Source organism: Arachis hypogaea, chromosome 14 (genome assembly GCF_003086295.3).
Source record: "Arachis hypogaea cultivar Tifrunner chromosome 14, arahy.Tifrunner.gnm2.J5K5, whole genome shotgun sequence".
Lineage (NCBI taxonomy): Eukaryota > Viridiplantae > Streptophyta > Magnoliopsida > Fabales > Fabaceae > Arachis > Arachis hypogaea.
In genome coordinates, this window is record NC_092049.1 from 92,367,680 (window position 1) to 92,394,415 (window position 26,736).

General features: G+C 34.1%; 1 protein-coding gene across 22 annotated transcripts; it reads right to left on the reverse strand.

Moving 5' to 3' along the window:
• Positions 1 to 21,859: 21,859 nt before the first annotated feature.
• On the reverse strand, positions 21,860 to 26,150 carry LOC112743498 (villin-2). 22 transcript variants are annotated; one of them, XM_072214222.1, is made up of 12 exons: positions 25,725 to 26,034; positions 25,475 to 25,519; positions 24,795 to 24,903; positions 24,401 to 24,606; positions 24,096 to 24,186; positions 23,855 to 23,923; positions 23,713 to 23,781; positions 23,481 to 23,618; positions 23,242 to 23,370; positions 22,672 to 22,764; positions 22,479 to 22,559; positions 21,860 to 22,216 (listed from the first exon to the last, which is right to left on the reverse strand). In XM_072214222.1, the coding sequence occupies exons 4-12, from the start codon at positions 24,412 to 24,414 to the stop codon at positions 22,211 to 22,213; spliced, it is 690 nt and encodes a 229-aa protein (XP_072070323.1). In that variant the 5' UTR covers positions 24,415 to 24,606; positions 24,795 to 24,903; positions 25,475 to 25,519; positions 25,725 to 26,034; the 3' UTR covers positions 21,860 to 22,210. The 22 variants fall into 22 exon arrangements, with proteins under 22 accessions (XP_072070323.1, XP_072070321.1, XP_072070328.1 ...); XM_072214220.1 differs by having other exon boundaries at positions 24,383 to 24,606; XM_072214227.1 differs by having other exon boundaries at positions 24,320 to 24,606.
• Positions 26,151 to 26,736: the final 586 nt, after the last annotated feature.

Below are 26,736 nucleotides of genomic sequence, written 5' to 3' on the forward strand. Positions count from 1 at the left end.
TAGAGTTTAAATTTGATGTATTGATGGTGTAAAATATTTAGGGTTCAATTTTGTATGTTCTTTTGGATGATCATTAACACGATCAATATAAAAAATAGTTTTTTATGACATACCATTACGTAATTAGATGCACATGTAATAAATTAATTTTACACAAATAATGTATCAAAATTTAATTCTAAAAATTAAAAATATATATAAAATAGAGGAGTTAGCTAACTTGTACTCTAAGAAAATATGTTAAAAGTATAATAATAAAAAATTTAAATTTTAATATATTTAATATGTTGAAAAAGTAAAAAAAAATATCAATAATTTTTTGTCCAAATTTTCTTCTTATAGTGTTTTTAAAATGCGCCCTTATGACATAAATTAGCAAAATTTTTAAAATATTTTGACATAAAATTTAATAGATAATTTATTTTAATGTGGAGACAAATACAATTTTTAATGAAAGCAAATATATATACATATACTTTTGTACATTTTTTTAGAATATTAGTGGGGACACTTGCCCCCACAACCACCAAGGTAGATCCGCTCTTGGTTACCATAAAATGTTGAGTTCAAATAAAGACTCACCAGTGTTAACCAGGGTATTGCGAAATTCACAAATTTAACTTAGTTTAAGAACTCATCCTAGTTTTGAGATAGTTCAAAGGTATTATATATCCAAAAAATTAAACATATCTCATATGTGCAAGTGAATTGTTGAATGCAAGAGTGTTGAAGAGTTTGCATACTCAGCAACTTCATATTGAAATCTTCATATTAAAATCTTATACTGCCCTGAGATATAGCCTTAAGAAGTTTTCTAAGAGAAACATAGCATTCTCAGCTTACATGAATATACAACAAATACTTAGATTACAAACTATGTTCACTTTTTTTTTTGTCGAGAATGTAGAACTTATGGGTGAAGATAGGAAAGAGGCTTTGAGAGTAAATTCTTTTATATCTTAATCTTATCTAATCTTCATCACTTAAAAATGTTCTATACTTTTGTTTAAATTGTCTTCGAGATGTTTTTGTAGTTCCTTAAGGATGATTGAAGGATGATGTGCTTCTTACTTGTGTCATCATTGTTTTTTGTCATGTGTGAAGCCTCATCATAATGTACTTATTGTAGATGAGAGAGCAAGCTCCTCCAAATGGTTAGTTTGACTTGTTGAACAAGCTCAATTTTAAACATTGGAATCAAATTAAAACATGCGTTTATATGGACGTCTTTTTAAGTTAAGCATTTCCGTGTCTTTGTAGTTTCTCAAGTGGAAATGGAACATGTTTTTGAGTTGTGTTATGTTAATTATTTTGAGATAGTTTGACTACTTTTGAGGAAGTTTATTCAATCAGTCTTAGTTTTTGAGATTTTGTACTTTAGTATTTAGACTTTCTCAAATTTTAAAGACACATAGTTTGTTTATATTACTTAAAAAAATTTCTTAATACATTCTACACTTTAAACAAATATTAGACAGCACATTAATAAAATTATTGAATATCATTTGAGTTTGTTAATCATCAAAATTTTAATATGAGAATTGTGGAGCTAATAGAGTCTCTCTTACAATTATGAGACTCCAAATTCTCAACTTTAGTCTCAGCGTATATTTTAGATTCTTTACATTACATCAGACAACATAAACAAGCATCATACAATTTGCAATTACCTTTATTAATCCTAACAATTCTAATCACCTTATTCTCTATATAAAAAATAAAGCAAAACAAATAACCTCCATAACAAACAAATAATAAGTATTTCTATATTATTTTATCCCTCTGATCCTACAACTCTATTCTACGTGTTTAAGTTTCTATTCTAAACATACAATCATTTTCAAATTGAACATTATTTTTTAATTTATAAATTATTTTCACTTATATTAATTTATTAGTTTTAATTTCAAATAAGGTTTAATAACACTGATAGCAACAAGTTTAATAAAAGCAACTAGGAACACTTTAAAACGATTGAAAAAACTTAACTAGTACGGAAAACTAAATCGATTAAAAGGAGGAGCTATTCATTAACCAATAGAGATGAAGCTAAAGAGAGAATGGGTTGCAGAATGGTTGGGGAGAAGGGAGGTTGTGCCGATTTCAATCAGTGGCGAGCGGAACTTGAGGATGATTTTTGGAGCGGCTAACATGTTCAATTTGAAATAAATAATATATTGGATGAGTGACAGGAGTAGTATCAAAGAGGGTTTAGCTTGATTAGTAACACAGCATTCAACCAATTAAAATGCTTCTACTATCTTTTTATAAAATGGTTTTTGGGGACGGGGGGAGGGGGGATGGCTCCCCTGTGATTGTACAAAGTTCCGCCACTGATTTCAATCATGATTTGGCCATTACTAATAGCTAGACTATCGGTAAATAATGTTACTGACAAACATGAAATGAATCATTCTTTAAACTGCTTTTACAAATAATCTAATCTCGAAATTTAAATTAAAAGTAATTTAAAATTTTTAAAAATAAAATATAAATTAAAAATATTTTCTCTTTATTTTTTTACGCACTAATTGGGAGCTGCCTTTGCGGGCAACATATTCAATCAATGAAACGTTAACCCGAGAAACGTCATCATTAAGGGTGTGTTGAAAATAGGAGGAGGAAAAGGAAGGGAAAGAAATTGGAAGGAAAATAGTTATTTTTTCTAGGGATGACAACACCATCCGAACTCGCGAGTACCCACCCGAGCGGGTAATTACTCGCCCCACACTGGGGGTGGGTTTTTAGCGGGGCGGCTTTTTGGGCGGGGCAGAGCGGAGCCGGGTTTAGGTACTACCCGCCCCTACCCGTCCCGGTATATATATAATATATAATTTTAATATATAATATGTATAATATATGTAAAATAATTAGTAAAATAATTGATAATATTGTATCATATTTAAAATTTTTAATTTAATTTATGTTATGTATCTGATGATGGTTATATAAATTTTGAAATTTTATTTTATTTATTAGATTTTAATAATTATAGGGGCGGGATGGGTACCCGCGGAGGCGGGTTAGGGTTCAACCATTTACTACCTGCGGATAGAAGTGAGACGGGTTTTATGTGAATTATTGTAAGGCGGGGCGGGGTCGGGTAGAGCAAAAACCCGCCCTTACCCGCTCCGTTGTCACCCCTAATTTTTTCTTATTTGGTTGAGGAGAGAAATGGGAGTGGAAGGAAAATGGATAGAAAAATATTGGTGGGACCCACCAATTTTTTTTTCCTCTAACAATAGAAAGAAAATGGAGAGAAAACTAATTCTCTCTCTACTTCCAATATTACTCCTTTACTTTTTTCAATATATTTTATAATATAAGGATAAAATTATCTTTTTATAACATTTCTTTCCTTCTTATTTTCCTTTCATCTAAAAAAAAAAAAAATTCACTCAATTTCTTTCTTTTCTTTTTTTTTTTCCTTTTTATTTCCTTCCTTTCTTTTTCTTTTCTTCCAACCAAACAAAGAGACACTAAACTAATAAACATATTCTATCAAAGGAACGCCAAAAGCAAAGGTGCCTTCTATTTGGAAAGCCACTAAGTGCAAATCGGCCTTCTTATATGTCATAGTTAAGAAAAAAATTTTAATTATAAAAGTAAAATAGATACAATTTAAAAAAAATAATATTTATGATTTAGGTTGAATTAGTTTATATCCTATTTAAATTTTAAATTTTATAATTTAAAAAATTTAATTATTATTTTTTCTAATATTAAATTAAAACTATTTATATTTTTGTAATTTTTTATTTATCTCATCTACACTAACGGTCCAAAAAGTTAATGATTTAAAAAGTAAATTACAATTTAAAATTTTTAACTTACAAATTTTGTATAATTTGAATAAGATGTAATTTAAAGGGATAAGTATGATTTTGGTCCCTCACGTTAAGGGTCAGAATCGAAATCATCCTTAACGTGTTTTTTTGTATTGAAATTCAAATTTCGAACCACCCGCCATCATCTCTACTTTGTCATTTTTATGAATCATGCACTGCCACTGCATTTAGCTCCTCTACTATTCGTTGTTGCTATCCTCTACCATTCGCTATCGCTAAGCTACCGCCACCTCGACTCTTTTCTCCTTTCTCGTCAAGATTATTATCCACGCTCATATCGACCTTATCCACCATTATCCTCCCCCGATTTCATCACTCGTAGTAACAACATCTGCGTATTTCACTATTTCTATTGTGGTCATTGACTTTCTTGCCATTTACTTCTGATTTTGTTTTTATTGTTAAATTTATTGCTGAAATCTGTGTTGAGTGGTGGTGGTGATTGTTGTTGTTTTTGGTATCGTTGTTGTTCTTGGTGGTGGTAAGTTGTAAGAGTGGAAAGAATTTTCGAAGGAGCTAGCAGTGAGTAAAAAGGGTGATAACAGAAGTGTGGTGTGAGACAAGAACTAGAAGAAGGTGATAGGTTGAGTTTCAGATCGGGTGAAAATGGTTCATAGTGTTGCGACGATTATGAAAAGGGGGCAATTGTGGGAGTTTGAAGGGATGGTATAGGGTAGTAGTGAATGTGAAGCATGGTGGTCATAGTAGTGGCGATGACAGGTAGCCGCAATAGTGGATGGTGGTTGATGAAGGGAGAAAGTAGTGATATTGATTATGAAGAATTCATGTTGAAAGTTTGGGATCTTGGGAAGAAGAAACAATGTTGGAGTTGAGGTTGAAGATAAATGGAGGGGGTAATTTAAAAATTTTATTAATAAATTAACAAAAAATTAGAATTTGAATACTTTTATCTTTCGGAACCCATCTTTTATGGGTATAACGTTAGTTTCTTTGTTTAATGGGTACTTTTATCAGTGTTTGCAAAATTTATTGGTACAAATTGTAATTTTTTTTATATAAAATGATGTATAATTGTTCAATTATATTGTTAAATTTGACCACGTATTTATTTCTCTCATTTTATTCCATGTTAGGTATATTTTGTCCCATTATTAAAATTTTTTAGATTTGTTATTGTCTATACTTTTTTTTTTCCAGTTAAATCTCTACATTACTTTTAATTTTGTAATTATATTATTTTTATATAAAAAATATTCAAAATAATGGAATATTTTTTTCAAAAAAAAATATATAATCAAAGATCTAATTAAGTCCTTAATTATAGGTACTTTCAATTTGTAAAAAAAATATTTAATTAAATCTAACTTTTATATACTAAAAAAAATTTAATTACAAAATTAAAAGAAATGTATAGACTCAATTAAAAAAAAAATATAGCGACCTAATTATATTTGATTTTTCTTTTTATTTGGCCTTACAGTGCAATTTTCTTTTGGCAGTATCATTAACAATGCATCATAACCAACTTGGGTTGGTCGAGTGGTCAGCTCATTTGTCCGCTTAAGCAAGTGTCGGGGGTTCGAATCCCGCCTTGTGCATGCAGCAACCCATTGGCCAGCGGCAGACCCTTAAATGGAGCTCCGATCCGCGACGGATTAGTCCTTGGCCTGTCGGGCTGGGGGATACCGTGGGCAACAAAAAAAAAACAATGCATCATATATATGAGGTTCTATCTCTATTGGCATTTATCAATTTAAAATGTTAATTTTCTGGATACGATTGTTTAAAACAGGGACAATAATAACCTACATTTTACCGAAAGATAGATAAATTTACTTAAATATAATTACTGATGACAAGTCATCTTAGCCTAGTTTTACTAGTCTTTTCCCTTGTTTTTAATAGGCTTTATGCACTTTCTTGCATTGTAAGTTAGTAATTTGGAGTGAAATTGCATGGTTACTTTGAATCAATCAACCACCCTTTAATTGATACAAAATCATGAAGTTTAAACAAAAATTAATTGGTTTTAAATGAATTTTAAGTTTTGTGAATTTTGTGATACTTTGATTGGTTGTTTTGATTACTTGTAGGTGAAGAAAAGAAAAAAAAATAAGAAAATCGTAGCCTAAGGAGCATGATCTAAGCAAAGAAAGAAAGCGTGGCACAAGAAAGAGAAGCGTGGCTCAAAGAAGGAGAAGCATGAATGCATTCAAGAAACAAGGGTATAAAGCTCTTGCCAAGAGCTTTAAAGCTCTTGTGGAGAGCTTTTCTTCAAAGAATCAGAAGCCAAGCTCTTGCCAAGAGCTTTGAAGCTCTTGCCAAGAGCTTTATCAAAAGCAAATGGAAGAAGGAAGCAAGAGCCAAGCTCTTGCCAAGAGCTCTTGAGCTTTTGCTAAGAGCTTTTTCGGGCATGCTTCAAAGAAAATCAAGCAAGAAAAGCTTGCCAATTCACTCACCAAGGCTTGAACCCATGACCAAGGAGAGGGGGCCAGCGCTACTTCACAAGGAAAAACAAGCCAAAATTGGCTTGTTTTCACTCACCAAGGTTCGAACTAAGTCCCTCAAGGAAGCAAGACCTTGTGCGCCACTCATTTGCCAAGGAAAATGGCCAGCAACTTCCTTCACCAAGGATTGAACTGGGCACCTCAAGGAAGCAAGACTTTGGGGGCTCCTCTTGTGCCAAGGAAATTAGCTCCACAAGTGCACCACCCAAGACTTGAACCAAGGACCTCAAGGACAAGTAAATCTCTTGCCAAGAGCTTTCAAGCTCTTGCAAAGAGCTTTGTTCTCTTGTCAGCGGGGAAGGGCGCGCAACACTTTAGCAAGGAAAGGGAACCAAAGCTCTTGGCCAAAGCTCTTGCCAAGAGCCGAACCTTCCCCTGGGAGGTGCACCATGGGCTGAAAATTGAACTAAAAATCCAAATTAATTCATTTCTTCACCAAATTTTAGAGCCCACCCAAATTCTTAGATCCAATTTAGGAAGTGTATAAATAGGTGTTAGTTTGATTTAGAAAGGACCTTTTTACTTACTTTGAAATTTTCTTTTGCTTCTTGGAATTTCCATTTTTGTAATTTTGAGCTTTTACTTTGAACTTGGATCTTGGAGAATTAGGAAGGAGAATTGATCTCTCTTCTTCCTTGATCTTGCTTGAGCACTCTTTACTTTTCATCTTGGAACTTGGGTGGAGAATTGAAGAACTTCTATTTCAATCTCACCTTGAGATCTCTTGTTTACTTTTTCTGCATAATTCAATTTCTGTTTACTGCTTCATCTTCTATTCTTATGCAATTTACTTTTTCATCTTCATTTTGCAATTGTTCTTGTTGGATCAAGGAAGGATTTGAGATCTAGACTTGTTTTCTAATCTCTTCCACTCCTGAGATCTTCAACATCCTTTTTATTGCTGCAAATTAAGCATCACTTTCTGTTTTAATTTCTCAAGTATTTCTACTTTTCTGTTTAGATCTACTTTACTTCAATTCACCTTCTACTCTTCTGTTTTGTTGCAATTTACTTCTGTTTGTTTAATTTCTGCAATCCCAGCTCCCTGAACCCTTTTATAATTCAAGCAATTTATATTTCTTGCACTTTAAGATTCAGTTATTTACATTTCTTGCAATCTAAGTTTCTGCAATTTAATTTACTTGTTCTTTAAGATTCAACACTTTTACTTCTTGTTCTCTTTAATTTACTGCAATTCTTCCCTCTCCCTTTACAATTCATGCAATTTAGTTTCTGCCAAATACAAACCACTCAAACAATACTTGATTCGCTTGACTAAATCAACCACTAAACTAAAATTGCTCAATCCTTCAATCCCTGTGGGATCGACCTCACTCATGTGAGTTATTATTACTTGATGCGACCCAGTACACTTGCCGGTGAATTTTGTGTTGGATCGTTTTCCACACATCAAGTTTTTGGCGCCGTTGCCGGGGATTGAATTAGATTGACAATGATTAAGTGAAGGAGATCTAGATCAAGCACTTTTTCTTTTCTGTTTCTTTAATTTTTGACTAACACACTAACTGTTTGAATTTTTGCTTAAGCCAATTAACATTTCACTTCAGCAATGGATTGAAGTGTTATTGCCTTTCTGGTGTTGTGTGATTCTTATGCTCTGGTTGTATGTCAGGTACAAGGAGAATTATACCCACTTTTTGTAAACAAGACGAAAGAACTCTTAGGAGATTAAGGAGAGCTGAAAGAGGGAAAAACATTGTTGGCAAAGAGGATTCAGAAGAATAATTCCAAGACATGGAGGAACACTTAACAAATCCACCAAATCCACCAGAAGGAGCAGCCCATAACAACAATAATCCACCACAGAGGAGAGTTTTGGCTTCCTACACTTTTGCAAATCCTAGACATTGTGGGAGTAGCATTCTTATCCCAAATGTTAATGCAAATAACTTTGAACTGAAGCCACAACTCATCACCTTGGTCCAAAATAATTGTTCCTATGGGGGAGGACCACTTGAAGACCCTAACCAACACTTGTCTACCTTCTTGAGGATTTGTGACACTGTCAAAACTAATGGAGTGCATCCTGATAGCTACAAGCTACTGCTATTTCCATTCTCCCTCAGGGACAAAGCCACTCAATGGTTGGAGTCATTCCCAAGAGACAGCATCAACAATTGGGACGATCTAGTAACCAAGTTCCTTGCTAAATTCTACCCACCTCAAAGGATCATTAGGTTGAAGACTGAGGTACAAACATTCATACAAATGGAAGCTGAACCCATCTATGAGGCATGGGAGAGATACAAGGCTCTAATCAGGAAGTGTCCTCCTGAAATGTTCACTGAGTGGGATAAGTTGCAGAACTTTTATGAAGGCTTGACTTTGAAATCCCAGGAAGCGTTGGATCATTCAGCTGGAGGCTCTTTGCAACTCATGAAAACTGCAGAGGAAGCTCAAAATCTCATTGATATGGTGGCCAACAACCAGTACTTCTTTGCTCACCAAAGGCAACGCCAACCATCACAAAGAAAAGGAGTGATGGAGTTGGAAGGAGTGGACTCAATCCTAGCTCAAAGCAAAATGATGCAGCAGCAAATTCAACAACAATTTGAGCAAATGGCCAAGAGGATTGATAGCCTCCAAGTTGCAGCAGTAACCACAAGCCAACCATCAACCACATGGGGGACAAATGAAGAAATTCAAGAGGACCAACAGCAGGAACAAGTCCAGTATATGCACAACCAAAATTCTGGATCAAATGAAGTTTATGGTGATACTTATAACCCATCCTGGAAGAACCACCCAAACCTCAGATGGGAAGACAACCACAATCAAACTCAACAGCCATGGCAAAAGAACTCAAACTAAAACAGTTGGAAAAACACTAACCACAACAACCAACAAACCAATAACCAAAACACATACAGAAAACCACAAAATACTTATCCCAACTCTAACCATCATCCATCCAATAACCAAACCATCAACCAAAACACTTATCCCTAACCCTCAACACCCCACAACCAACCAATCTCACAAGACTCTCAGAGGATCACCAACTTGGAGCTCTTAATGGATAAAATGATGAAGCACCAAGAGATGACAACAAAGAACCAAGAAGCATCCATGAAAAATATAGAGAGGTAGATTGGACAGATCTCCAAGCAAATTGCCATGGAAAGACCATCAAGCTCACTACCAAGCGACACCATCCCTAATCCAAAGGAGGAATGCAAAGCTATACAACTAAGAAGTGGAAAGATCTTGGTAAAGAATGAAGAAGTAACCAAGAAGTCAAGGGAAAGTGACAAGAAACAAGCTGAAGAAGAGAAAGTCAATGATGAAGAGGTAACAGCAAGCAAGCAAACTCAAAATCAGGCTCAAGAAAAGGAAGGCCAGCCACAAATATCAAGAAAAGGGGAAGAAGCCATGAAAGAATCACCCAAGGACCAAAGGCAGGGAGTGAACTTCACACCTCCATTACCATATCCTCAAAGGTTCAGCAAAGAGACTAAGGACCAACACTTCCCTAAATTTCTTGAAGTCTTCAAGAAATTAGAGATAAACATTCCACTAGCCAAAGCATTGGAACAGATGCCCCTGTATGCAAAGTTCTTGAAAGAACTTATCAACAAGAAGAGAAGTTGGCAAGGGAATGAAACTATACTGCTCACTGAAGAATGCAGAGTATTAATCTAGAAAGGACTTCCCCCTAAACGTGAAGATTCTGGAAGCTTCTTTCTACCTTGTGCCATTGGTAATGTGACCATCAACAAGGCAATGTGTGACTTAGGAGCTAGCATCAATTTGATGCCTTCCTCTCTAGTGAAAAAGCTGTGCATAGAAGAAGTGAAACCAGTACAGATGTCTTTAGAACTGGTGGACAAGTCAGTGATATGTCCCAGGGGTGTGATTGAGAACCTTCTAGTCAAGGTCGACAAATTCATATTCCCTGCAGATTTTGTGGTCTTAGACTTAGATGAGGATGAAGGTGATTCCATTATACTGGGGAGACCATTTTTAGCCACTGCTAGAGCCATTATAGATGTAGAACAAGGAGAGTTAACCCTCAGAATGCATGATAAAAGCGTCACCCTAAATGTATTTCCAGAAACACAGCTCATTGAAAAAGAGAAAGAGACTGTGCAGAGTGATGAAGAAATTCAAGAAGACAGTGAAGTGTTAACAATTAAGAAAAAAATCTCAAAGTGAAGCCTACTGTCAAAGAAGAAAGATCAACAAAGAGAAAGAAGAAAAACAAGAACAAGACTAAAAAGGGTTGGAAGAACAAAAAGATTCCAACAGAGGGGTTCTCCAAGGGTGATGAAGTACAGTTGATCTATCAACAGTTGGGGACAAACCAACAAGTCAATGACTACTACACTATTTGCAAAATACTCTCACTTGAGCATGCCGAAATTGAGCATCAAGGAACGAAGAAGAAGCTCACAGTAAGGGGGGACAAGCTGAGACATTACAGTCATCAACCACCCTAAAAGGGGGCCCAATATCAAGCTAGTGACAATAAAAGAGCACTTGTTAGGAGGCAACCCAATCGGAGGTAGTGTTCTTTTCATAGCTATTTTAATAAAAAGGTTAATTAGCCTTATCTGTACTGCAAGAAGCTAAGTTTGGTGTTGCACACCAAAACAATATAAGGGAGAATGAAGGATTCTAAGTTTGGTATTCCACCAAAATCTCATCATGAAACATATTCTCACCTTTTGCATAATGCTAGCTTCACGCATTTAGATAAACTAGTTAACTATTCCGTTGTTTTCTAGTTATTAGTCTTATTGCTTTTGAAAAAGAAAAAAATTTCACATATAATTTGTTGCATAAGAAACAATGGCAAGGAACTAAGTTTGGTGTTCACACACCAATGTAAGTCCAAGAGCCCACACACAAGTTTTGCAGATTAACTGGATAACTAAAGGAGTTAAAGAGCAAGCAACATTTGAGGAGTATGCAGGAACACAGCCAACAAATCAAGGAACATTTACATTATGACTTACAAGGAGCAATCAGAAGGAAGAATGAAAAGCTGCAACCCAACAGGTTGTATTTATTCTTGATCTTTGTTGATTGTGTAATGATTTAATTCAGAGATTCCTTTATGTCTGGTTGGAATGATCATTTAGTTGCAAATGGAAGTACATACTAGAGAAAGCTATCTGCATAGTCCTAGCCTAAAAGTTATCTGCATAATAATTGTCATCCTTCATTTGCTTAAATTTTGTTTTGTCCCCCATGCTGTCTGAATAAAAGAGAGATGTTTGACCTAGAGAAGTAATTGTTCAATGTTGCAAAAGTTAGAATAAAAGTTAGTGGTGGTATGTGGTTGATTCAATTGATAGCTCACAAAATAAATGTTGCATAATGACATGTTCTTTGAAGCCTAAGCTAGTTTGCTGTTATGATCCTTCAATTAATGAAAGCCCCTTGAAAATAAATCAAAACAAAAAGAAAAAGAAATAGAAAAAGCCAAAAAGTGGCAAAGAAACAAATAATAAGGCTAGACACCAATAGCTTGGACCCTAGGACATATGCCTGTGGTGTTTGTGTACTAGGATATGCTTGGACAAGTAAGTTCTAAGGAGTATTTCAAAACTTGGCCACTTAGATCAACTGATATGGGATTGCCAACTGAAAGTCCACAATAAAGAGCAACTTAGCTACAAAACACTTAGTTATCCAAAGAGATGCTGGGCTTCAATGATCCTAAGAGGAAAAAGGTGAGCCATGTGTCTGTGGTGAAGGAATGTTGAGTGCAATAAAGCCAAAGGCTACTGCAACATTTGCCACCAAGCCTTCAACAAGTAATAAGCTCTGTAAGCAAAAGAAAGAAGGAAAAAGCTAGCAAGGGAGTAAGCAAAAAGTAAGGCATCAACCATAGTGAATCTTTGAAAAAACATATCTTATGTAACAGCAATGAATAAATGAGTTACTATTGATCTGCATAAAATCCCATGAACTTAGTTCAACTATCTACTTAATAAGGACATGTATGCTACTCTATTTCATTTTATCTTCTCTTGTGTTTAATGCTTGTTTGGGGACAAGTAAGTTTTAAGTTTGGTGTTGTGATGACAAGTCATCTTAGCCTAGTTTTACTAGTCTTTTCCCTTGTTTTTAATAGGCTTTATGCACTTTCTTGCATTGTAAGTTAGTAATTTGGAGTGGAATTGCATGGTTACTTTGAATCAATCAACTACCCTTTAATTGATACAAAATCATGAAGTTTAAACAAAAATTAATTGGTTTTAAATGAATTTTAAGCTTTGTGAATTTTGTGATACTTTGATTGGTTGTTTTGATTACTTGTAGGTGAAGAAAAGAAAAAAATAAGAAAAGCGTAGCCTAAGGAGCATGATCTAAGCAAAGAAAGAAAGCGTGGCACAAGGAAGAGAAGCGTGGCTCAAAGAAGGAGAAGCATGGATGCATTCAAGAAACAAGGGTATAAAGCTCTTGCCAAGAGCTTTAAAGCTCTTGTGAAGAGCTTTCCTTCAAAGAATCAGAAGCCAAGCTCTTGCCAAGAGCTTTATCAAAAGCAAATGGAAGAAGGAAGCAAGAGCCAAGCTCTTGCCAAGAGCTCAAAAGCTCTTGCTAAGAGCTTTTTCGGGCATGCTTCAAAGAAAATCAAGGAAGAAAAGCTTGCCAATTCACTCACCAAGGCTTGAACCCATGACCAAGGGGAGGGGGCCAGCGCTACTTCACAAGGTTCGAACTAATTCCCTCAAGGAAGCAAGACCTTGTGCACCACTCATTTGCCAAGAAAAATGGCCAGCAACTTTCTTCACCAAGGATTGAACCGGGCACCTCAAGGAAGCAAGACTTTGGGGGCTCCTCTTGTGCCAAGGAAATTAGCTCCACAAGTGCTCCACCCAAGACTTGAACCAAGGACCTCAAGGACAAGTAAAGCTCTTGCCAAGAGCTTTCAAGCTCTTGCAAAGAGCTTTGTTCTCTTGTCACAAGGGAAGGGCGTGCAACACTTTAGCAAGGAAAGGGAACCAAAGCTCTTGGCCAAAGCTCTTGCCAAGAGCCGAACCTTCCCATGGGAGGTGCACCATGGGCTGAAAATTGAACTAAAAATCCAAATTAATTTATTTCTTCACCAAATTTTAGAGCCCACCCAAATTCTTAGATCCAATTTAGGAAGTGTATAAATAGGTGTTAGTTTGATTTAGAAAGGACCTTTTTACTTACTTTGAAATTTTCTTTTGCTTCTTGGAATTTCTATTTTTTGTAATTTTGAGCTTTTACTTTGAACTTGGATCTTGGAGAATTAGGAAGGAGAATTGATCTCTCTTCTTCCTTATTCTTGCTTGAGCACTCTTTACTTTTCATCTTGGATCTTGGATGGAGAATTGAAGAACTTCTGTTTCAATCTCACCTTGAGATCTCTTGTTTACTTTTTCTGCATAATTCAATTTCTGTTTACTGCTTTATCTTCTATTCTTATGCAATTTACTTTTCCATCTTCATTTTGTAATTGTTCTTGTTGGATCAAGGAAGGATTTGAGATCTAGACTTGTTTTCTAGTCTCTTCCACTCCTGAGATCTTCAACATCCTTTTTATTGCTGCAAATTAAGCATCACTTTCTGTTTTAATTTCTCAAGCATTTCTATTTTTCTGTTTAGATCTACTTTACTTCAATTCACCTTCTATTATTCTGTTTTATTGCAATTTACTTTTGCTTATTGAATTTCTGCAATCCCAGCTCCCTGAACCCTTTTATAATTCAAGCAATTTAATTTACTTGTTCTTTAAGATTCAACACTTTTACTTCTTGTTCTCTTTAATTTACTACAATTCTTCCCTCTCCCTTTACAATTCATGCAATTTAGTTTCTGCCAAATACAAACCACTCAACCAATACTTGATTCGCTTGACTAAATCAACCACTAAACTAAAATTGCTCAATCCTTCAATCCCTGTGGGATCGACCTCACTCATGTGAGTTATTATTACTTGATGCGACCTGGTACACTTGCCGGTGAGTTTTGTGTTGGATCATTTTCCACACATTAATTACCAACCGAATAAAATATAGGGATAATTAACTTTTTTGGAGAGTTCAATTTATGATTAAAAAATTGCAACCTTGGAGCTTTATAGGCCAATCTCATTTTCCAACATATTTAAGTTTTGTATGTTTAGCCAATAATATTTGGAGTGAAGCATATGATGGAATTAAAATTTTTTATTTTAAATTTAATTTTTAAAAAATTGAATCAAACTTAAAGATACAACTTGAAAGCTTTGAATAAGTGCTTAATATTCTATCCTCTTGATTCTTTTAATTTCCATTAAATATTTTACACATGGTATTTTATTTAAAAATTAAGTACTTTTTTTGTCCCTAAGGTTTAAGGTGAAAATTAAAATCGTTTTCGACATTTTTTTTATTAAAATCATCCTCAACGTTACAAAACATTATAAAATCATTCTTTTCTACTTCAATTTATATTTTTTCACCAAATTACCCTTAATCATTAATAAAAATAATATTAAAAACAAAAACAAAACCCCATCCCACCCCCACCCTATCACACTATCTCTTCGCTCTCTCCCCCCTCCCATCCCCTTCCTTATACTCTTTGAGTCTCTTCAAACCCCCCACCCAAACTCCATTCCACCATCATCATCAGTTCTCAATAACTCTCCCTCATTAACATCATCTCATCTCTCTTACCCCATATAGTTGCGCCGTCGCCTCCCAACCAGTACCGAGGAGCTTCCATCCACAACAAGCCGCCGCCTATCAACTCACCGGCAACGACGACCACATCCACCACGAAGGGAGCCCCATCATTACCCCGGACAATCCCTACCTCTTGCCATCCGTTCCCCTGATGAAGCAACTGTCAGCGTCTCCTCACCGGAGAAAACGACGTCAACAACTACGCAAACGTAGCCTGTCTCTGTGTCGCGCCCAACCATGCCCTCCATCAGCCCTCGTGAGTCTGTGTTTTGTTCGTTGTGTTCCTTTTTTTAAAAATTATTAATTGGAATGAATAATGAATAAATTAATTATTGTGATTGTTATTGTTAACAGAAGAAAATTATTGTTGAATAAATTAATTATTATGATTGTTGTTGTTAACAGAAGAAAATTATTGTTGAATAATTAACAGAAGAAAATTATTGTTAAATAAATTAATTATTATTTTTTTGTCTTTTCTTTTACTGTTGTTGTTGGTACTGTTGGTGGATTGTAAGAAGGAGTATGTGGGTTGCATCTGGTGGTAAAAGAGTCATCCTATAGCATACCTTGAAAAGAAGGTTATTCGTGTAGTGAAATTCTAACGTGTCATCTTTCATGTTCATTTTGAGTTTTTATCAAAATATCAATATTTTCACTCTTCACTCATCATGACCCTCATTACCATACCACTTCTATATGAAACCATTCTTATTACACTTCACATCTCATGACCTGTGTCAAGTTTTTCTTTCCTATTTTTAAGCTTGCTTTACATGTACACACTTCTCTAACATTTCAATTTTGTAATTTTGAATTCAAATTCAAAATTAAAAAAGAAGATTTGTCCATTCTCTGTTTTTCAATTTTTTCTCTTCCTCCTAAAATTAAAAAAGAGATTCTTTCCATTATTTTTTTTCCTCCGTTCACTTATTTTCTTCTTCTTTAGTTCTTATTGGTCTCCTCCGTTCACTTTCTTGAGATACACCCCCACTATCAGGTGGAGGCACAAAATTTTGTAGGGGATCTGCTTCAATCACGGATTCGTAATGCTTTGCGATGACAAGTTATGTATGTTCTGAGATTGTTTCACCTTGCACCCTCCAAGAGAGAAATTCAAATTCTCAAAGATGTTAGTGAAATAATAAAACCATCAAGGTAATAAATTGATCGTCTTTTATTTTCAGTTATATTTGACGTGTATAATGAAGACAAGAACCATTCAAGGTCGCTTCTGACAATATTTGAGCATTCATTGGTAATTGAGGGACTGTTGATTTCCTTTTTTCATTGATTTTTTTTAGGAAATTAACAGCTGAAATATCGGGACTCCAACATTGAAAGGAAGATCTTGAAACTGAATTTAAAAAGGTATTGTGTTGTTATGTGAATTCTTAATGCTTTTGTATTTTTTTCAATTATTGCAGAAGAGTGAATGTTTTACCTCTCATCCATTTAAACTACAAAGCATCTTGAGATTGTTTCACCTTGTACCCTCCAAGAGAGAAATTCAGATTCTCAAAGATGACAGTGGAATAATAAAACCATCAAGATAATAAATTAATCCTCTTTTATTTTCAGTTACATTTGATGTGTATAATGAGGACAATTTATCCTTTAATTTTTGAACAGTAATTTTTATTTCTGAAAATTAATATTTGAATTCCTACACATTTTTTTCTGGTGGAAAAATATCAGGATGACCCTTCTTCTAGATTCTAGAGATATTGGAAAAATTCTTGCTTTTTAACACTTGCAGAAAAATTTGATGATTTCTTTTTTAATTAGTTACTACCTCTAATGTATCTAAATATTAGTTTGTTGGAATTGATAGCTATTTTAAAAAATAGAAAATCTATTTATTGAGTTTTTTGTGATATTATGAATAGTATTTACTGTAATCATGAACTAAATGAATTCATTGCTGGAAAGAAACATGTGATTTTGTAATAAGGGAGCAACAATCTGATGTAATTTTGTAACTATACTACTAACAATTTATATATACATATTTATTGGTTTTTTTATTCTTTATTTATTGATATAACTTATATATTTGTAATATAAATACAAGTTATTTTTGTCCCATTTTTCTTTCACATGATTATATTATGCATTTTATCATAGTTTTTTCTTGATGTGCATGTATATTTAAATACCCACATTTTCATCAATATTTTATGAATATCAACAATTTTGTTTGTTCAATTTTGGTAAGCAAATAGCATAATCAACATTGGTTCTTATTTTTAAAGCATGCGGTTATTTAATTAAGTCATATAATTATAAAGCAAAATAGTTAAGACATTTTTTATTCAGCAATCATATTCTTAAAATTACAAAAATATTATTTATACTTGTATCCAATTGTTTTCTACATTCCCGTGCATGGCATGGGATAATTCCTGGATTGATATGATAGTCAAATCTTTTAGTTAATTAGTTTAATAATGATCCATATAGAGATTGACCAATTTAAGACACAAATTGTACAATTCATTGAACTTGATTTGTCTATGGACAATTGGAAAACCAACTTCTTTTATAATTACTATGATTGTTGTTGTTGTTTCTACAGTATTTTGAGTCTATTAAATTATTTAATAGTTTATTCATATGAATTTTTTCTTTAAATTGTCACAATTTCTTCTTTACAAAAGCATTTGAGGTCATAATATGAATCAAGTGATCTTGTATTTTTGCTAATGTTGTTGGAATCTTTATATATAACGCTTATTTTATATCACTTGACAACAATTATCAATAATTATTTTTCTGTATATCATTTGCTCTTTGCTCTTTTTCAGTGTTCTATTTTATTCCTTTTGATATTGTTTTCTTATAATATGCAATGAACCAATAATAGAAATAATGGTAATGATTTTAATTCTCTACTTTGCCTTTCTTCCCATTGATATGTTTTTCTCTTTTTTTTTTTTTAGAATATGAAAGTTAAGTCAGAGGTTATTACATCTTGATGATAACATATATTGAAAATAAGGTTATTTTCATAGTGAAATTCTTATGTGTCATTTACTAGGTTCATTCTCAATTTTTATTACATGTATTCATCTATTATTATAATAATATTTTTACATCAAATTATTTTTATTACACCATAATTTTCATGACCATAACCTTTATTACAATAACATCCCTACATCAAACCATTCTCATTACACCACAATTTTCATGACAATATCTAACTTTTTATCTTTCCTTTTCAGTTTACTTTTACATGTATGCATTCCCATAAAATTTTAAATTTCAAATTTTAAATTCAAAATTAAAGTTAAAAAAGATTTATTCTTATCATTTACATTTTCTCTAATTATCTTTTTTCATTTTTGTCTCATCCTCCTCTTCTTCTTCTTCAGATATCTTTGTCACCGGATAACTTTTCTCCGTCATTTCGTGATGTCGTGCCAAGTGCATAGTATTTATCGACGTCATGGTGGTGGATATAGAGGAGGAAGTGGTGGAAGAGAGTAGATCGGTGAAAAAAATGAGCGGCATCTACAGAAAACACATGCAACGAGACTAGGAGACTATGTAAGCAGAGAGCACAGCAGCAACAACCAAAACAGAGTGGTGACATCTAACTGGTGGCCCGAGAAGATTTGCATGTTTGTTATTTTATTGTTTAATTAATTAATTAGATAAATTATGTAAATGATTATTGTTTGTTTAATCTGCAAATTTTAGTGCTTCAAATTTCAAAATTTTTATTGAAAATTGATTTTCAAAAAAAAATTATTTGTATATGTTCATTTTCATTATCATCGCAATCATGTTTTTTAATTTTTCCTTCTCATCACTCTTGCTCTCGCTCTCTAACACTGTAGCAGCAGTATTCGACGACAAGATTAAATCAGTGAGTCTACCGATTGGTTTGCGATTTTTGAGTGTTTTGTCATAGTAATAATTTCTGAAATGGTTAAAGTGGTTACAATTATGGTTTTGTTGCGAACAGGGTTGTGATTTAATTTTCAATTTGATGCCTATATACTCTGGGTTGTTGAAAATTGTGGCTTTTGTTTTAAACAGATGCAAATCTTCGTGAAAATCTTGACGGGAAAGATCATCACCATGGAGGCGGAAATTAAAGTTCCAAAATTATTGATAATGTCAAGGCTAAAATTTAGGATAAAGAAGGAATCCCTCCTGACAAACAAAGGCTTATTTAGTAGTTTTTTCTGTATTAACATATAAAGAGATGTTTATATAGTAGTTTTTTATACTTATTTTGAGATTGATTACTTTATAAATGAAATCTAAATTTTATTTACATGCAAATAATATTTTTTCTTATCATTACTTTTTGGTATACTTTCATGATGATAAATAATGTTATGTTCATTGATATCCTTATATGAATAATATAACATTCAGTATTAGTTCCTTTCCACTTCAATGTTTCATTTTATCTTTTCATATATTCAGATATTGCATATAAAACGTTAGTGTTTGATTAAGTAAACATTCTTTCTCAAGAAATATAGAAAGTATAAGCGGAATTATTAGTTTATCGTTAAAACATTAATTTATTTTCGTTCCGTATATACGAAAAGACTTTAATTTTTACGTTTAGATAACATCTCATCTTTCATTTGTTTCTAATGATATTCGACTAATGGTTAAATTAATTTTCTTCCACAAGAGTATTAAAAAATTTTATTTTTCATAGCATTTTAATTTTTTGTTTTGTTAATTAAAAAATTTGTTAAATTATATAAATTCTTATGTGTGTGTGTGTGTAGTGTGTGTGTGTAATTATATGATAGAATCCCGTACCCGAAAAAAAATCATATGATAGAATCATGGAAAATTTTTGTTGTATATGATCATATTCATTCTCAAATTGAGTAAACTACCATTTCTATCCACGAAAGTTGAAAACGCTGACATATCTACCCATAGAAGATGAAAATTACCATTTGTATCCATAAAAAATAGTTTTTGCAAGCAAAATTATCCAAACCCTAAAAAATTAAATAAAATTCCTAAACTACCTTTCTCTCCACCACTATCATCTCCTCCCTCCTTTTTCTCTCTCTCAATGTTCTCAGCCACCCAATTCCAACATCAACCACATACCACTGTATCACTCTCCTCATCACTGTTCACCCCACTTCTCTGCCAGCAACGTCGCAGACCTACACCGAGCCTAGGAGCACCGCGTCAGCTTCTCCTCGCCACCATCACCATCGGCCTCGAACCAGAGCCTACTGCGTCAGAGACCGTCCTCTTCACGCTACCTTATCGCCACCATAGCCAACCCTCTTCACCTCTTTCCGCGTCATAGAACCATCACCGTCGTTGTCTGATCCCTGCGTTGTTATGTCTACCTCTCCCCTGATTTCCTTTTGCTTTGTTCTTCATTACAGGTTCATGAACCAACCCAGTTTTTGCAGGCTCCGATGGTGCAACCAGCTCTCCCCGCAGGTGGAGCATCAGGCCTTCACCCCCGAAGAGGACGACACCATAATCAGAACTCACGCTCGGTTTGGCAACAAGTGGGCCACCATAGCCCGACTCCTCTCCGGCAAAACTGACAAAGCCATTAAGAACCACTGAAACTCCACCCTCAAATGCAAGTGCGCCACCATGGGCTCCATCGACGATCCTCACTTCGCGCAACCACTCAAACGCTCCGTCATCGTTTGCGCTGTCGTACCTGTGTTAATGAGGTCAATGGCGGTGTTAGAGAAAGCTTGGAGGATTTCAGGGTTAGAGTCATAGATCTTAACCTTGTTGATTAGTGTTTTCGATCAACCCTTGAAAAAGTCGCAGCCTTTGAGTGTGTGCAGAGAAAACCCAATCCATTCAGGTGGTGAAGTTAACAGTAGTGATGGCTGATGGTGATGGTGGTACTTTTGAGTCGCGATTGACACCGATAGGGGAGTGTGAGGCAAAAGAGATAGGGTGATGGTTGAGGGGGAGGGTGAGACGGTGGTATGTGGTTGATGTTGGGATTGGGTGGCTGAGAACATTGAGAGAGAGAGAGAGAGAAAGGAGGGAGAAGATGATAGTGGTGGAGAAAAGGGTAGTTTAGGAATTTTATTTAATTTTTTAGTGTTTGGATAATTTTTCTTGCAAAAACTATTTTTTATGGATACAAATTGTAATTTTTGTCTTCTATGGGTAGATATGTCAGCATTTTCAACTTTTGTGGATAGAAATGGTAGTTTACTCTTCTCAAATTTGATGGAAGCCTATAAAAATTCACGTCTATTTTCAATATATTCATAAAAAATATTATTAACTTGAATAAGTCTTTTCCGTACATAGCATGAGTTAGTAATTTGTTTATTAAAATTTTAATTTTATAGTTAAAATTTTTATGGGATGTTAAATATTAAATTGTTTTGTTCACAACTTTTATTATAACAATTATTAACTTTTCACAACTAGAAAATGGATTAATTCAGACAGATTTACAGACGGATTTAGTCTTTATTACAGATGGATTTTTGGTTACCGACAAAATTACCGACGGATTTTGTTCCTCTGTAAAAGCCCCATCGGAAATTATTTACCAACGGATTTTTTTTCCGTCGAAAAATTACAGACAAATTTTTACAAGTTACCGACGGATTTCTCTCTGTAAATTTTCTATCCATTTCCCAAAGGCAACGAACTTTTCAACGGATTTTCCGTCTGTAATTACAAACGGATTTTCCGACAGATTTTTCGTCTATAATTTGAACTTTGAAAAATCATCCCACGTTCTGATTACAGACAGAAAATCCGTCTGTAAGGTAAAATAGAATTTTTTTTATTTTTCTAATTACAAAATAAACTTGTTTTCATACAAAATAAATATAAATTTAATACAAATTTTTATCTAATTTGTATTCGAATATTTATAATATTTCAAAAAATAAACAAATTCATTGTATTATGAAGTACTATAAACAAGCAAGTCAATATAATTCAAAACATAAACAAAATGTATTGATCATCAACTATAATTCCTAGTATATTGTTCAACCATACTAAAACTATCAGTTATAGTCTTCAGTGTCATCTTCATCCTCATCATCATCATAGTCCTCACCCGAAGACATTGAGGGTGGCGCGGTGGCGGTGATCCTTGACTTCTTCCAGTTATCTTAGGGCTAGAACTTTTGGTTCCGGATAATGATTTAAATGCAGAGTTTAAAGCAGCCAAAGCTTCTGCTCTTTGTCTTGGTCCTCCTTGATTCAGCCCATTCAATCTATCCTATGACTGTGAGAGTAGAAAGTATTAGAAAGAAAGGCAAGTTCCAACGGAGTATGAAATCATCATGATCTGTGACTTGATTTGGAGATGTTCAATTTAATTTAAAAACTATGATATCTTTCCTTCATTTTTCTTTTTGGCAAATTTAATTTAAATACTATGATATTCTTTTCTTCAATTTTCTTTTTGGCAAAGATGGAAAAACCTGAACCTGTACCTACCTAAATATAATTATTAAATTTACCACTAATAACAAAAGAAAAGATACCATATACAATATGCTTAAATGCTTCATCATTATCCTACACCCTCTTGTTAGGAGAACCTGCTTTTGGTTGAATTTCATTGACTATAAAACAACAAAGAAAAAAATAGTTTATACAATCTTAAACATGTTGTCATACCATACTGGATATCATATCATAAGATGAATTAAAGGCATTAGACAAGGTAGAGCAAACCAGAAAGCTGGTGTAACTCTGTTTTCCTCCAAGAGCAAACCAGAAAGCTGAGCTTCCTGTTCCTTCTTTAGCATGCTTTAAAGCAACTCCAGGCTGGATATGGATGCGTCAGTGTAACACATTAAGAAATAAGGTATGTTGTAACAATGACTATTACTAAATAATCTTCATATTAAAAATCATTTAGCCAACTGGTGAATGACTTCATTTTGAAGTAACCATTTAGGCAAACAGAAGTATAATGGATAACGAAAATTTTATAGAAATCCATTCTAATAAAAAATTTGTGAACTTGTTATGTGTGGAAGTGTTAAACTTATTCCCAAAGGTGAATCACACAAGTCAATAGACACCAGAAACTCGAAAAACTCTGTGATTTATATAAGATTGAGACTGAAACAGGTTGGTTAATCTTTAAAATAATGAGAGGACCCAAAATATATCTTAAAAATTCAGCGATTTGTTTTGTAAATAAGTAGAAAAATAAATAAATATCAACTAGAGAGTATAAGAAATCAGTGAAAACAGAAGACAAAGAGAGCATAAGAAAAAATGTAGCATGGCAGCTACCTTTAAAAACTCCACAACTTTCGCTGCTAGCTGCTGCTGCTCAAAGGAGGATTGATTGCCATGCCAAGTGAACATTGTAGAGCCAGACTGAAGGACAAAACACTCAGCAGAATTCAATGACGCTGCCACCTGAATATGGATAGCACAATTAGGGTGGACTAGTATAGAAAGATAAACCATAGGCTTGTAGCAACATAATTACGATGGACAGAAATAAAAAAAATTTGATGGAAACGTACTGCATCAACTTGCACTGCATTGTTATTATGTATGGCAGTTCTAGAAATTCGAATAAGTGCGACACTCTCTGCTGTATATGTCTCATCTTGCAAGCCTTTATCTGCTACTAATTTTTTGTAACCTGAGCTCAAACCTCCCTGAAACAAACATAATTCAGTTGGACTGGTTAGCTTCACAAAATCTATGTTAATAAAAATGACATATCATTTTGATTGATTCTGCATATGATACCTTGAGAACCACCATAGGTTGAAAAAGAGCAACAAACTGGGGTGGCTCTTTACCTTCAAATATGCGACCCTGCAAGAAGAAACTAGTACAATCATACACAGTTCCGATCAATGTCCCAAACTTGAAATTCATATTATGATACCTGAACAGGTCTACCCTTTAATGAGCTGAACATTGTATTGGCCAAACGAGATGCCATTCTTTGGTCCTCCTGAAGAAAATTTATATAACCATAATTAAATTCATAAAGTACTAGAAACAGAAGTTTTGAAACTGGCAGCAAATTTCGTATTTTTTACATTACATGATACCCATAATCACGGAGGTAAAAAAAAGTCAACCAATTCATTCATTTTACAGTTAATTATTGTTGGAAAACATACATAGAGCATCATTGATAAGGCCTTCAAGTTTTTCAGAATGCTCATGCATGCATAGAGCTCCCATGTCATACCTTCCAGCCAGTGGTGGACCCTGCAAGTAATCATTAACTGTGTGAGCCTTAAAAAACTAGGATAAAATACAAAATAGCTCAGGGGACCTTGTTCCCCTCTAAATCAATACCAATCCGAAATCAGCAATTTTCATGAGAATTCTCAAGACATACTTTGCAAGAACTACTATTCAAACTCTTCCAACAATTAGCCAAAACATAAGCAGATTCATCTACCCTTCCAGAAATATCAACCTTCCCTCTTGCATAGCATCCTATGCTGTTTGGTGCAGCTTGAACTACTTCCAAAATTGCCTGCTTTGCGGTCGCTTAAAAACTCGAATTCGTCCTAGTTTTGTTTCCACAAACAGCCTTGTCCCCTGGCCCTGCATACTCATCAAAGAAGCTATAATTTTCAGACCTCATGAAGCATCCATCAAGAAATATTTGGGACGTTGTGGCTTAAAGCAAACATGTTAAGGAACTAGTTTGTTGCTCAACAACAAAATACTATCATTAATTATAACTTTGTAAAAGCAATATTAGGACAGCAAAGAGAGATCAAATTAAACATGACCTGAAGTATTGCAATAGTAGTTATCATGCAAATTGAAATGAGTTTAAAATGAAGATGTAAATTAAAGGATACAATGAGAAATATCCATCAGGCCTCAAAAAAGTAACTCTCTGACCACCATTGAGTATGACTTTGACATTCGACACTTTTCCGGGAATTATATAGTCTTTTGTTCCTAAATCTGCAAACAAATTTATGCACACCATTAACAAGAAATGGATGCAAGGAATGGATGCACACAAAGGAATGGATGCACACCACAATGAACTCTAGTAAAACCTTGCTGAATTCCACTCAATTAACATTATCAGATACACCTAAGTAAATGAAATGACACCAGAGATGCTAACAGGGTCTGACAGCCATCTTCCTAAATATTTCAAATTACAATTGATACTATAAACTAATCGAAGCTTCAAATTAGATGAATTCTGAATTACTAAATCAAACTTGATTTTGGTGTGAACTCCAAAACAATATGAATAACTTGAACTGACATATGATCCCAAGCACCATTACCAATCCCATCAACAATTCAAAGTCAATCTTACATATTAAAGTGCTTTAGTGCATCTACATATTAAAGTTGAAAGCTTTAGTTCATATAAAGTTTATTGAACAAAATATAAAAAATCTGCCAATTCGAATGCAATGGTTATTCGCATCAGTCACCATCCAACAATTAGATTTTGAATTAACTAAAAAGTAAGAAAATAAAAATCAGAGTGACAAAAAAGAAAAACAAAGCATACTGCTGGGTCTTCACTCGACCATAAATGGTGTAACCTTCAGCGGACCTGAAAAAAAGAAATTAGGATTAAAATCGATCCACATAACATAATTCTAAACCGAAGAGAACAAACGGAAAATTAGGGTTAAGGGACGAGAATTAGGGTTAAGAAAAACAGGGAAGGGACAGGGTTAGGGCTAGGGATAATGAAATCGGAATAGAATCACAATGGAAGGGTTAGGGCTAGGGACGAAAAGGAGGCGGAGGCCTACCTGAACTAACAGCGACGAGAAGAGACGATGACAAACCTCCGGCGAGGAGAGAAGAAGCAGCGCGAGAGCGGGGGCGGAGGGAGCTCGTAAGACAAGAGCACGGCCGAGAGAGCTCGTGTGACGACGAAAGGAGCAAACGCATTGAGAGCGGCGGTGGAAGGAGCTTGTGCGACGCGAGCGGCGGCGGCGGCGGCGACAGTGGAGGACGTCACATCTTCAATGGAGAGAGAGAAGGCATGGGAGTAATTCAAGGAGAATGTGAAAAAAAAAAGTGAACTGAAGTATTGGAACCAAAGTGACCCGTCTCCTTATTCTAATATATTTCCGACGGAAAATTTTAAATTACAGACGGATTTTTCGTCTGTAATAATTTAATAAAATGCAGCATTTTGTTTATTTAATTATAGACGGATTTTCCGTCTGTAACCATTTCCTACGAAAAAAAATAATTTTTCCGACAGAATTATCGACGGATTCTATTTCCCGTCTGTAATTTATGCTAATTCATTTTTTTATTTTTCGACAAAAAAATCCCTCTAAAATTCCGTCTGTATTTCCGTGGGATAAAATCTGTCGAAAATATCCGTCTGTAATAACTATTTTTCTAGTAGTGTTTATTAAATTATTTTGTTCACAAATTTTATCTTATATACTCTTACATTCTTTAAAAAAGTAAAATTATATATCTTTATTCTTATGATCTAATTTAATATAAAAAGTTCATATTAAATACTTAATCTAATAATATCTTAATATTAAATATTTTTTATTAAATTTATCATACCCGTGCATCGCACGGAGCTCTTCACTAGTAGTGGAATGAAAGTAAAGATGTAGGTGACTGAGTGCATGTAGTGGTAGGTGGGTGAAGTTTAGTGGTGAATGAATGAAGTTGAACGATAATGAATGATGAAGATGATGAAAAAATTGAGATGAAATGGAGGCCGATAAAAGACAATAATGATGAAAATTAGGAACTGATAATAGTGGTGGGATGGGAATTATTATTTTA